Consider the following 12,566-nt stretch of genomic DNA (forward strand, 5'->3'; position numbering starts at 1 on the left):
AGTCAGGTATGATTAATGGAGTAGTTTTGAAGGGCAAGGGCAAACAAAGGCTTTTAGCATGGCATTAGAAAAAACACTAACAAACCGGCATGAGGAAGCCAAATAATCTGCATGCTTATATAAGGTCATGGTTTTTAATCCCTTGAACTCCATTGTGTGGTTTAAAAATGTCATAAATAGGCTGGGAATTGTCTTTAAAGGGTTGACTGATTGTCTTGATGTCTCTGTTTGGGCAAATTTTTTATGAACTTATTGCCCTATCTCCTCTCCTGCTTGTCCCGTCCTTTCATCCCTCCCTCCCTACTTCCTGTTCAGGATGGCTCACGTGCCGGTCGGGAGAAAAAGAAGACGGTGTCCTTCAGCAGCAGCCTGGCAGAGAAGAAGATCAGCAGCGCTGCCGGGTGTATCCACTCCATGGTGCGTCTGAAAACTGTGTGACCTTCCAAAAAGAACAAGAGTTACACGACTGTACATGAAATATTTAATGTTCCCCACATGCATCAAGGGCTTTCTGTTTTGTCAAACACCCGACAGAGCTTGTCGCCGAGTTTGGGAGCCCATGTGAGTGACGGTGGCTTTGATGTCCTGTCTTCCAGGTTGAAGGAAGCGAGCTGAAAAAAATCCGCCCCAACTCTCGTGTATATCAGCGTTACTACCTCCTGGACACAGGCCTGCAGGCTCTGTTCTGGGAGCCGTCCAAGAAGGAATCGGAGAAAGCTCGGATCTTTCTCGACTCGATACGCGAAGTGAGTTTGTTTTTGCTCAAAGTGCAGCAGCAGATCATCATGGTCTGATGACCTGCTCCCTGGCCTTTCCTTTATACATGACCGCTGAGTGATTTTCAAGCTTTGGAGATATTTACAGCCTTTGAGCATACGGGGGGCAGCAGTTACTTTGATTTATGTGGCGTCTGACGTGAGGTTTTATGAATCACAAATTCTAGGTCCGGACAGGTCGTAACACGGAAACCTTCCGCACCAGTGGAGTTTATGAGCAGATTTCGGAGGACTGTGCATTTTCCATCATCTACGGAGAGATGTACGAAAGCTTGGACCTGGTGGCCAACTCTGCTGAAGTGGCTAACATTTGGGTGACTGGACTAAGGTAAGGCAAGACGTACAGTGGACTGAGACAAAAGTCATTTCAGAACCTTCAATATATCAAATAGTCTTTATTATGGAATCCCAAAAGGAAAGTTTGGCACAAAACCACCACTAAACATGTCCAGAAAAATGCCACAGCCACAATGAACTATGGTGGTGAATGCACCATTCTCTGGGATTATGTTTAGATGGAACAAGGCTTTTAGTCAAGGTGGTTAAAATCAAGAACGAAATGAAACTGACTAATTAAGTCATTTTTGACCCAAAACTTTCAGGTGATTGGACAAAGGCCAGAACATCGGAGAGAACTGTATCTTTAGAGAATTCAGAAAGTAGTCAGCAGAAAGGACAAAAGACAATCTACAGTGGATGAACAGTCTCTGAAGGTTATGTCTCATTGAGTAAAATATATAAGAAATGAGTTTTTAAAAAATCAGTCTCATTACAGGAGGCAGGGTTGGTGCATAAAGAACTGACTCAAGATATGTGCATACTGCTGCATGTTCTAGGGTTTGGCTTGCTTTTTCCAGTGGGTCAAATCAGGAGTTTTGGTGGGTTACTCTACTGCTGCATTCATCTGAATTTTGCCTGTTTTAAAAGCCATTGCCGCTGATCAAGATTGGTATTTGAGCAAGCTCTCAGCCACGCGTATTTGTTTTCCTGAAAACAAAGTAATGCGTCCGGTTAGATAATCGGTGCTCTTCCATCTCTTATCTGCTTCTAGGTATCTCATGCAGTACGGCAGACACGCCCTCGACATTTTAGCCAACAGCCAGCACAGCCTTCGCCTTCGCTGGCTGGAGCAGTTGTTTTCCTCTGCCGCCGATCAAAATAAACAGGAGGTCATCGAGGAGGCGATTCCCTTGCAGTCAGCTGTTAAGTTGGTACAAAGCGTGAATCCTGGAGTGAGCAGCGGTAAAGTGGAGCACAGGTTTAAGGAGATCCAGAGGCTCCGGGAGAAGACGTGTGCGCCTACGTCGTGCAATGAATCGGGCCTTAAAGACCACGCTGAAAACGAAAAGCCATCAACGAGAAAGGAGCAAGTGACCAAGCAGGAGTTCATTGAGGTCTTCCATGACTTTTGCACCCGTCCAGAGATCTACTTTCTGTTGGTGCAGTTCTCCAGCAACAAAGAATACCTGGACGCAAAAGACTTGATGAGGTTCATTGAAGCTGAGCAGGGTGTGGCACAAGTGGGTAACATGAAATGATGCATAAATTCAGAAAACAAGTCAAATGTAAAAATGTTTCTTTTACTTGGACGACTAGCTCTTGGTCTAAGACGTTTATTCCTCCTTGTAGTCTGTAATTTCTCCGTTCATTTCTCGGTCTTCTCTTAATTTTTTTTTCTCTCTAGGCGAGTGAGGAAATGAGTCTGCAACTCATCCAGGCCCACGAACCATCAGAAGAGGGCCGGCAGCAGGGACACCTGTCATTGGACGGCTTCACCAGCTACCTCACTTCGTCAGAGTGCCACCTGTTCGATCGGGAGCATGACACCATTTGTCAAGACATGTCCCAGCCTTTGTCTCACTACTACATCAACTCTTCCCACAACACCTACCTCATCGAGGACCAGTTTCGAGGTCCCGCCGATAAATCCGGTTACATCCGCGCCCTGAAGATGGGCTGCCGCTGCGTGGAGGTGGATGTTTGGGACGGCCCCGACGGGGAGCCGGTGGTGTGCACGGGTCACAGCCTTTCCCGTCCACTGGCTCTGCATTCTGTGTTGGAAGCAATTGCAAAGTTTGCGTTTGTGGCATCGGAGTACCCGTTAATTCTCTGTATTGAAAATCACTGTTCGCTGCAACAGCAAAAAGTTTTACTGCAGCATCTCACAAGGATATTGGGGGATAAACTGTATAGAGATCTACCAGCTGAAGGGGCTTTGTACCTACCGTCGCCGCAGGAGCTAAGACATCGAATCCTACTGAAGGGTAAAAAGCTTGGGCCAGATTCAGATGGGGAGGTGAGCGAGGAAGATGAAGGAGCAGAAATGAGCCAAAGGATAAAAGCGATAAATGCTGGTGGGACCGAGAAGGACGTTGTGCAGAAAAGCGTCTCTCTCACATCTGTCCCTCAGTCTAACATGCCTCATTCTTCCCCCAAACGTTTCCAGCTGTTGAGGGAACTGTCCGACTTGATAACTCTATGTCATTCAGTTAGTTTTAAAGACTTTAAAACTTCCTCTAAAGCTCAAAAACCTTGGGAACTGTGCTCTTTCCATGAGTCCCTGGCTTTGCGTCTCGCTGGCGACAGCCCTGGAGACTTCGTCAACCACAACAAGCATTTCTTGTCTCGAGTGTACCCCAACCCCATGCGCATTGACTCAAGCAATATGAATCCCCAGGACCTGTGGAAGTGCGGCTGTCAGATTGTGTCAATGAATTTTCAGACAGCAGGACTGATGATGGACCTAAACACGGCCTGGTTCCGGCAGAACGGGAGCTGCGGTTACGTGCTACGTCCGGCCATCATGCGGCAGGAAGTGTCTTATTTCAGTGCCGACACCAAAGACACTGTACCGGGCGTGTCGCCACAGCTGCTGCATGTAAAGGTAGAGCATAAATCATTAAATGCTCAATTTATTATGTGCTTGAAGTGATTGAGATGCTGTCGTCCAGTTTCAAAAATGTTGGCAAATTTGTTGATCAAAATATATTAAAAGTAACAAATATTAGGGAACTTGAATAAGAGCTAGAGTGTGCTTGACGGTGAAATGATGAACTTTACAGACTGTATGAATTTCAGTTGCATTATTATAACATTATATGGTCGTAATGGATGACTACTAACTTTCTGGAAATTACAGGGGAATTCTTACAGATTACTTCTCAGAAATGTTTGTGGAATCTTACAGGGTACTTCTCTGTAATTTAAGAGGTAGTTTTTCATGTTATTTGTGAGCTTGGACACCAGTCTTAAAGTAACCTCAAAGTTCAGGTGTGTGCGATAACACAAGGCACTTTCTCCTCTAAACTAATAAGTTACAGGAAAGTATCATGTACATTCCTGATGGTACCATGTTACGAGTTACCTAATAAAACAACAAAAGTGAACGGTAAGTTGTAGAAACTTGTCCCAAAATTCTGGAAAGCACCACAGAGAATTTGAGTTGCTTGATGATACAACTTTAATTTCCAAAAATATCCTCTCAAGTTCAAGGAGCGTTACCTCTAAGCTCCGGAAAAACTCACTGGAGTTCAGAAAAGGGTCACTTTGTAAGTCACCTCATATTACAGATTATGTCTAGAAATGACCTGTGATTTCCAAACACACTTATCTAATTAAAAGTAAACCGAAAATTTCAGATGGTAAGAATTTAAGGAGATCTTGTCAAAAGTTACAAGTCAGTTCCAGGATTGTAATCTCCAAGTTCCAGGAAGTGACTATTAAGTTCTAGAAACTTCCATGTTACAAATCAACTCATGGTAGTACCTAGTCCCAAAAGATAACTGGTAGGTTCCAGCAAAGAATGGGGCTGTGTATGTGCTGCTATCGTGTGGGCACTAAAAACGAATGCTCTTTAAGTAATGTGTATTTTTCTTACAGGTGATCAGTGGCCAGAATCTGCCCAAACCAAAAGGTTCTGGGGCCAAAGGGGACGTTGTAGACCCATATGTGTATGTGGAGATCCATGGCATCCCAGCTGACTGCAGCGAGCGCCGCACCAGGACAGTGAGACAGAACGGGGACAACCCCGTCTTTGATGAGAGCTTCGAGTTCCAGATCAACTTGCCAGAGCTTGCCATGGTTCGTTTTGTGGTGTTGGACGACGACTTCATTGGGGATGAATTCATAGGTCAGTATGTTGGGTCTATTATGAGACAAGGAAATCTCTTAATTGCTCACACCCATAAAACATACAAAGAGGGGTTTTTGTGAGAGATTGGATCTCTTAACTTAAAGTACAAAAAGGTTTTATAATGCACATAAAACAGGATATGATGCAGCCAGATGTGGAAATACCTGTTTCCTGTGCAGTACCTTGGGAAATGTGTAGTTGTCACTACCACAATATGTCCAAGACGTTAAGTGAATAGAAAGAAACATTCAGGTTAGCAATGATCAGCTTTTGCTTTGTTGCACTGCAATTAAAGTAGTTCTCAACCACTGCAGGCCAGTACACTATACCACTGGAGTGCCTCCAACCTGGCTACCGACACGTGCCCCTCCAGTCCCTCACGGGGGAGGACCTTCCACACGCCAAGTTGTTTGTACATGTGGCCCTCACAAACCGGAGAGGAGGTGGAAAACCTTACAAAAGAGGCCTCTCTGTACGAAAGACTCGAAAAGGGAGGGAGTACACAGCTCTGAGGGACTTAGGAGTTCGGACCGTCGACGAGGTTTTCAAGATGGCCGCTCCTCTTCTGAGAGAAGCAGCAGACCTGAGGGGTAACATGCAGGTGAGGAAACATTTCATGGAATATGTGCTTCAGTTTAAGGCTCAGATAAAACATCTTGACAAATGTACAAACTGCTTGCTATCTGTAGAGCGGTATTTCTGATACAATGGTGTTAAAGATATGTTTCACATTAACAGAAAAAACAGAGGACAAAGGTCATCTGACTATAGACTGGTGTAACTGGATTCCAAAGACGTTCCATTTTGGAAATCTTCAAAATCAATCTTCATTCATCTCACATCTTTCAGTTCTGTAGAACGGAACAAGGAGTGGAAGCTTTTCAGCTAAATCTATGTGCAGAAAGCCGTGTAGATAATGTGAACTATCTGTCCCTTTTTACTCTGGCCTTTACTTCTACTCAACAAAGCAAGTCAATATCATTTTACAACTTGGTCATAAATGGATTTTAAAAAATAATAAGAAAGTGGAACAAACTACAGGAAGAGGCTTTAAGACCGGAATTGCTTCACTTGGAAGATGTCAACATGTCGCTAGCCTGTCCATGTGACTCAGCTAATCAAGCAACTTCTGCTCACCTTCTTGAATGCAAATTTTAACCACTTGCATTTGAGTAGAGTCTGACAATGGCATATCTTGCAGTAAAATTAAATCATGATTTTTGCCAACTCAAACACTATGCAACATCAGCATTGCTGTCGACAAAATCCAAAACCAAATTCTGTGGAACGTAATGGCCTCTTGTGTCCCTGTAGAAGATTTACACCAGTCAGTCCTTTAACGGCCGACACGGATTTCAGATCCTGAGGTTTTTCAGATGTTCTTTCTGAAGACTGTAAATCTTACAAACTAATTGGAGTAAGCGTTGTCTTAAATCAGCCATGAAATGTGGCAAACATTAACCAGTGTGTTACAGACCTTCATCGGTCAGAGTCGACGGAGGTCAAAGTGGCCAGTTGTTAGTTTTGCACTATTTAAAGTGAAGCCACCGTTTTTTTGTTTGTTTTTTTTACTGTGAACCAGTCGGTTTCTTTAATCTTGCCTTTAGCTTCATCTCTACTCCACCATTAATTACTTTAAAACATTCATAAACGCATACGGTTCAGTCTGGTAATTATTCAGCAGAATCGATATTCACTCCAGTGTGAAATATTATTCAATATTGCTTTTCAAAATGTATTTCATGAGTCGGTCAGTCAGTTTGGTCTGTAAGTGCTTGTATTAATTATGCCAATTAAACTGTCGCTAATGCGAGATTGCCGGCATTCACACCGTTCAGTTTCTTTCGCACCCTCACAACACTGCTGCAGCAGGAGAGTAAATGATTTCTGAAAGGAAAGACGATGTGCTTTGTGGAGAAAATAAATCAAATCAGTAACGGGAAGGAGAAAAAAAAAATCTCACAATTATCCCGGGTTTATTTGTTTCTACAAATTATGATGAGTTTCTGTCAAGCCTTCCCTCCCTACAAAAATACAACTGAAACCAGATGTTTACGTGTAATGTGTAAAACAGAACACACACTTGTGATATTTGCTAAATATTTAAATAACAGTTGTTGTTTTCCTTGTTTTTTGTTTGTTTTGTTTTTTTTCCTCAGAACTCCGTTGCAGTATTCAGGGAGCTGTGTGGGGTGTCGGCTGTGGCCAACCTCATGCAGTGTGTGCTGGCCCTGGGCTCCAGAGTGTCGGGCCCAGAGGAGACCCCGTTACTGCTGTTCGACCTGAGAGACAACTACCCCACACTGGAGCCCCAGGGACCCCTGCCGGATGTCCTGCGCCGGGTCGTCTCTACGTACGATACGGTGAGGGAAAGAAATTAACTTGGAAAATGTGCAAGAGAAAAAAAAAACAAAGGATGAGAAATGGCATGAGAGTCACTTCCCTCCCTCTGACTCTTTGACCCGACAATCAAACGCTTCCTTTTGAGGCGGCCAGCTTCCAAGTACAAAGCCAGCTTTCATTGTCGTGTTGCAGACAACACCCCCGCTTGTCTTCAGCTTGCCGGCAACATCCTCATGTTGACCCGAAGCCTCCGTGTGTTTTCCACCCAAATAAACCACAGACTTCCACCGACCACGGGGCGAAAGTCGTTCACCAGATTTGATTTATGGAATAGGGTCTAAATATACACGCCGGGGCGTCAGAAGATGAGGAGTTAATTTTGCAGATGGAAAAACAAAGACTGAAGGAAACAAAGAAAACAAAAGCGTTACCGTCTCACAGACCGGCAGTGATGGAGGCATAAATCTTTGTATTCAAAAAGGCTTAAGGCTGCATTTATTTACCCTTGCTTATGTTTGGTGTTAGTTTGTCTTTCTTCACTCTTTATTCTTCCTCCCTAGTTTCTTTTGGCTGAACTTGCACCAGTCACTCCGTAATAAGTGGGTTTCATGCAGCTCTAATAAGGAAACCAGCCATTTTTTTAATTATTATTATTGTTTGTTTGAAATCATAGTGTTCTTCACACTTACTGGGTAAATCATCAGCCTAATGTGACACAGAAAAATCTAGAAGAAAGTTAACTTTATTGTATCTGGAGATGGTTTGGAGAGGGAGAAACATGGTGAGAATTTGTTGGTTTTGTTGTGTAACAACCGTTTCACCTGGTGGGAACAGAGAGTAATTGATGGTGCAAGATTCTCATAAAGTCCCTGTAGTTGAACATGTACGCAACAAATTAATTAGCAATCTGAATTAAAAATGAGCTGAAATTTTGAAGGGCAATTTTGTTTACTGAGACTTCAAGGTGCATTTTCTTCATGGTTTTGGTTGTGTGGGGTTTTTATACGAGTTTTATTTATTGCTTTTTGGCTGTTTATTTTGGATATTTAAGATGGCTTCCTGTTCCAGCGTAAGTATTCTTTACAAAATTAGTTTATTGAATTTTGAGAGGACAAAGTTGCATTATTGTGCTATCATCAATAGATCTCTTGAAGATGGCATCATTTATGGCATTCATTTCTGAGACAATTTATCATCCAGCAAGACGAACCATGACAGGCCTACCTGTAGCTTTTAGCAAGCTGTCGATATTTACGTTTGCAGTGGTAGGACAGAATGGGTTTTTTTCCTGGCATGCTTCAAGTTCCCAAACAACTAGTTAGTATGTAAAAGGCATCTGATGGTTCTTATGGAGGTTGAGTGACCCCAAGAGGCCACTTTTTGCCAAGGCTGCCTGTAAATGTATTTTGCTTTTGTTTTTCTGTTTATTTTACTTTAATAAAGATGAAAGTAAAATACGGGTGTGAAGATGCACAGCTGATGGGTTACAGGTTCTCAGACAAGAACAAGTTGCAAAGTTGAAATGCTCTTGATTATGGTTTGGGTGCATAATCTGGGACACTTTAAATTGCCCACAGCTGCTTATCACCGCTGTGCATCTAGCTTGTGGGACCGCAGGCCCCTGCACCGCAGGTCTCAGCTGGAACATACAAGTGGGTTAGTCCGTGTCTCCAGCAAAAGCTTCCGTTCCAGCCGAACAGAGCGAAGCTGCAAAAGCTCGCCCAGCCGCTGAATACCATTAGCATAGATTTGAATGCGATTTGGCTAAATGGATTCCTCGCCCGAGTCCCTGACACGCAGAAAGGAAGAGTCGGGAAATGAGAATCCGATTATGCACTTCTCGTGGAATTTGATCTGGTTTTTCGGCGACACGCGGTAGTAAATCCCTTATTTTCTTGAAAAGAGCGTTTTTTTTTTTGTTCTGCTTTTTTCCCTCCACAGCAGGGTCGAGTCCCAGAAGGCTTTCCGAGAGGAAGTGTCTCATTATTCAGACAGTCTCTGCATGTCATCCTTGTGTAGCTTTGTATGCTGCTGTCATGGGCATTCATATAATCGTACGTTGAGTCTGAACTCTTTTCTTTAGATACTTTTCCAACCAATCAATACAGAGCAGTAATGTATTACAGAACATATTGACATGTCTACCATTTAAATGATTCTTGCTTTTTCATTTGCATTGTATGTCCACCAGCTGGCTCTGTTGTGTCACACCCAATACAAGTTTTGCAAATCCACCTGACAGTAGGATTTATTAGTTAAATACCGATGCGATTTCTGGGCCCCTGTTGTCTAACAGTGTCCCTCTCCTGTTTTCCGTCCCCCCAGATGGTCAACGCAAGCAAAGCTGTGATGGAGTTTGCAGATGCAATCTATGAAAAAATCCTGCATATACAGACAATGGGTGAGTAGGTGTTTTATGATGGACATAACTCCAGGGGAAAACTCATAACCAGCTCGTGCTTGTGAGCGCTCCCACGCAGGCTTCATCTGTGATGCTTTGTACTTCATCTGTTTCTTTTCCTTTTTCTTTAATTTATTTTATTCTCTTGTGATCAAAGTTACTTTACCATCATGTTTCCGTACGTAAATTTTTTTTTTTTTAGGTTCTGACTTATTTTTGTGTGGATCTCCTTACTTTATAAATTTTTTTTTTTTTTTTTTTTTTTTACCTCATTTATGCTGCTTTTTGATGTCCAGCCCCCATATTTGTTCTTTTTTTTTTTCAGATATTTTTAGGCATTTGTGATCCTTTTTTTTAAAAACAGAAATTGGGCATCGAAGGAGAGAGATGAGAAAGACAGGCGGCAAATGTTCTAAAACGGAGACAAGCAATTTTATTTTAAGAGTCGTAGATAAGAGTCTGGGATGTGTTTTTATGCATCTTCTTAGACTCTTATTTCCCTAAATAAAACCCAGGTAACCATCTACCCTTACAGATTACCTAATTGATAAATTGAGTTTGCCTGTTTGTAATTTAACTTCGGATGTTTCAGGCTTGGGTCCAAATGTAAGATTTTAGTAAAACTTGGAAGTTCACAGATGTTGTCCACCTAATTAGAGTTTGGGTTACTCCAATTAGAGTAACTAGAGATACTGTAATCATCGATGGTCGACTATATTCACTAATCGGTGAGATAGTCGGGCAAAAACAGACTCCAAATAAAAGGCATGTCACACACTTTTCAGATTTTTATTTGTGAAAACCTTAAATCCTTTTCCCTCTAAACTCCCGATTCTGCACTGTCATGCTTCATAAAATCCCAATGAAACGGGGGAGAAAAACCTCAAGGGGTACGAATCATTTTGCAAGTTACTAGTAGGTGACAACTTTTGCAACCTAGTAGTAACTAGGTTTATATGCATGGTTTTAAAAGCAGAAGGTTTAAACTAGCATCATCGTTGCTTCTCCGTCACTGAAATCCGGCCCGTCTGTGGTTTCTGGCATGAGCCTTTTGTTTACTCCAACAAGGGACAGTTTGGGTCGTCTGACCCTTTACAGCCAGACTTTTGCTGTATCATAGAAGAGTCGGATCCTCTTTCGGGGGATATGTCGTACATTTTGTGTATTTGATGCTCAGAAATGTTAATCAGTTGCTTGTTTTGGGGGAAGGAAGAAAAAAAAAGCTCCTGATAAACACGAAGCGAAACATTTCTGCAGAGTTGGGGTTCATCTTGGATCATTGCGTAACGCTAAAGACGATCTGATTAATGTTGTTTTAACCAATCTGGAGACTCTCTTTCCTCCTCGCGGGTTTTTGTTGAGCCAGCTTCCCTCATTTAACACTTTCACCTGTTTGGCAACACGGCCACCCTGAACTCCGCATGAATCCTTTATTTCAGTCTGCGGTCACATGTAAACAGATTTAAGTTTGCGATTGCTCGGCCCTCCCCCTCCCACCCGCGAGCGGTCAGCCCACTGTTTGTATGTTCATCTGATTATGGAGCCCGGAGCCTGATCTTCTGAACAAAGCTCTTCCTGTGTGTTAAGGGCAAAGATGGTGATCAGGTGATCCCCAAGGCGGAGGTCCACTCTGTGGTCTGAAAGGAGGGCGCGCACCGGAAGAAGGCCTATATGGGTCACTTGGAGGGAAGCATGGGATGGTTGGTGGCAGAGACGGATGTCTGGAAGTCGCATCAGGGCAGAGAGAGGAAACGGAGGAAGGGGGGAGGAGAGGAAAGATGTGCTGCAGCTTCAGACGAGGTTGAATCGTAAAAGATTAGATTAGAGATCATCGGGATGTGCCGGTGGGTTTGAGAAGTTTGTGAAACTCGTAAAAGGTCGTTGCGGACAATCAGAGCAATGGGGAGCATAGTGTTGTTTTCGTTACCATTCGCATCGTTCTACAACAAGCGAGAAGAAACGACAACACGAAGGTGCAGCCTGAGCGTGCGTTGTGTGTTTCCTGAGCAGCAAAGTGAGAAATTAAACTGCTGCAGGCAAAGTAAAAAGCAGATCTTAATTGGCTGGAAAGTCTGTTTTTAAACTCTGCGTCTCCAAGAAACGGCGTCTTCATCTGTTAACGGTCTTCACGCCATGCTATGTTTGTCGTCGACCTTTTCTCTGCCTCGGGCGATCAGCTGTTTTCCCAGTCTGGCTGAGCGATGTACAGCATAGTCCTCTGAGCCACAACAGGAAGTGTAACAAACAATAAAAAAAAAAACACCAGGATTTGAGAATTTATCTTTTTTTTTTTTTTATCATTTCTTCCTCCGCTTCAGATGTGCAGGAAGTGGAAGTGATGCAATGTTTGTTACATCCTGATGTGCTGGCCCTGAAGCTTACTGTGTCCTGCTGGTCAGACGGGACTATTTTTGTTTGCATATGCAAAAAGAAAAACAAACAATAAAAAAAACAACACAAAAAAAAACCGCTGTTGTGTGTTGTCTTGAAGATATTGTATGCATGCTTTTTTTTTTTTCTTCCCTCTGAAAGAAAGCCAGCAGAGGGAACAACACTGCTTTGGGTTACCTAGCGACTGTGTGGTAAAGGTTATTATTAAGGCAACTTATGTAGGTGTGAAAATGTGGAGAAGGGTCTGGTGTGTGTGGTGTGGGTGTGGGTGTGCGTGTGTGCCGGTGTGAGGGATCGAACTCGCCCTCAGTCTGTTTGCCCTCCTCTCTCTGCGTGTGTGAGAGAAAGAGGCCCACAACTTAGCATGCTAAACGTCAAGGTTCTGCTGATGGCTCACTGTGACGCTTTGCCCCGTGTTAACCCACTTTTGGGTTTCCATGGTAACAGCGGGACAGTGGCCCGGGGCGGCCAGAGGAAGCCAGACACAAGGAAACAACTTGGTGCACACACACACACACTCTGA

At 43.3% G+C, this 12,566-nt stretch overlaps 1 protein-coding gene across 1 annotated transcript in view; it reads left to right on the forward strand.

The window, feature by feature from the left end:
* The window catches only part of LOC122843244 (inactive phospholipase C-like protein 2), a 36,403-nt gene that overhangs the window by 20,520 nt on the left and 3,317 nt on the right, over window positions 1–12,566 (forward strand). The window contains exons 2-10 of the mRNA XM_044137857.1: window positions 316–417; window positions 597–746; window positions 944–1,104; window positions 1,828–2,296; window positions 2,461–3,660; window positions 4,656–4,905; window positions 5,223–5,509; window positions 7,068–7,271; window positions 9,577–9,652. Coding sequence (XP_043993792.1) covers window positions 316–417; window positions 597–746; window positions 944–1,104; window positions 1,828–2,296; window positions 2,461–3,660; window positions 4,656–4,905; window positions 5,223–5,509; window positions 7,068–7,271; window positions 9,577–9,652 — 2,899 coding nt within the window. The remainder of the gene's footprint in view (window positions 1–315; window positions 418–596; window positions 747–943; window positions 1,105–1,827; window positions 2,297–2,460; window positions 3,661–4,655; window positions 4,906–5,222; window positions 5,510–7,067; window positions 7,272–9,576; window positions 9,653–12,566) is intronic.

This window comes from Gambusia affinis, linkage group LG14 (genome assembly GCF_019740435.1).
Source record: "Gambusia affinis linkage group LG14, SWU_Gaff_1.0, whole genome shotgun sequence".
Taxonomy (NCBI): domain Eukaryota; kingdom Metazoa; phylum Chordata; class Actinopteri; order Cyprinodontiformes; family Poeciliidae; genus Gambusia; species Gambusia affinis.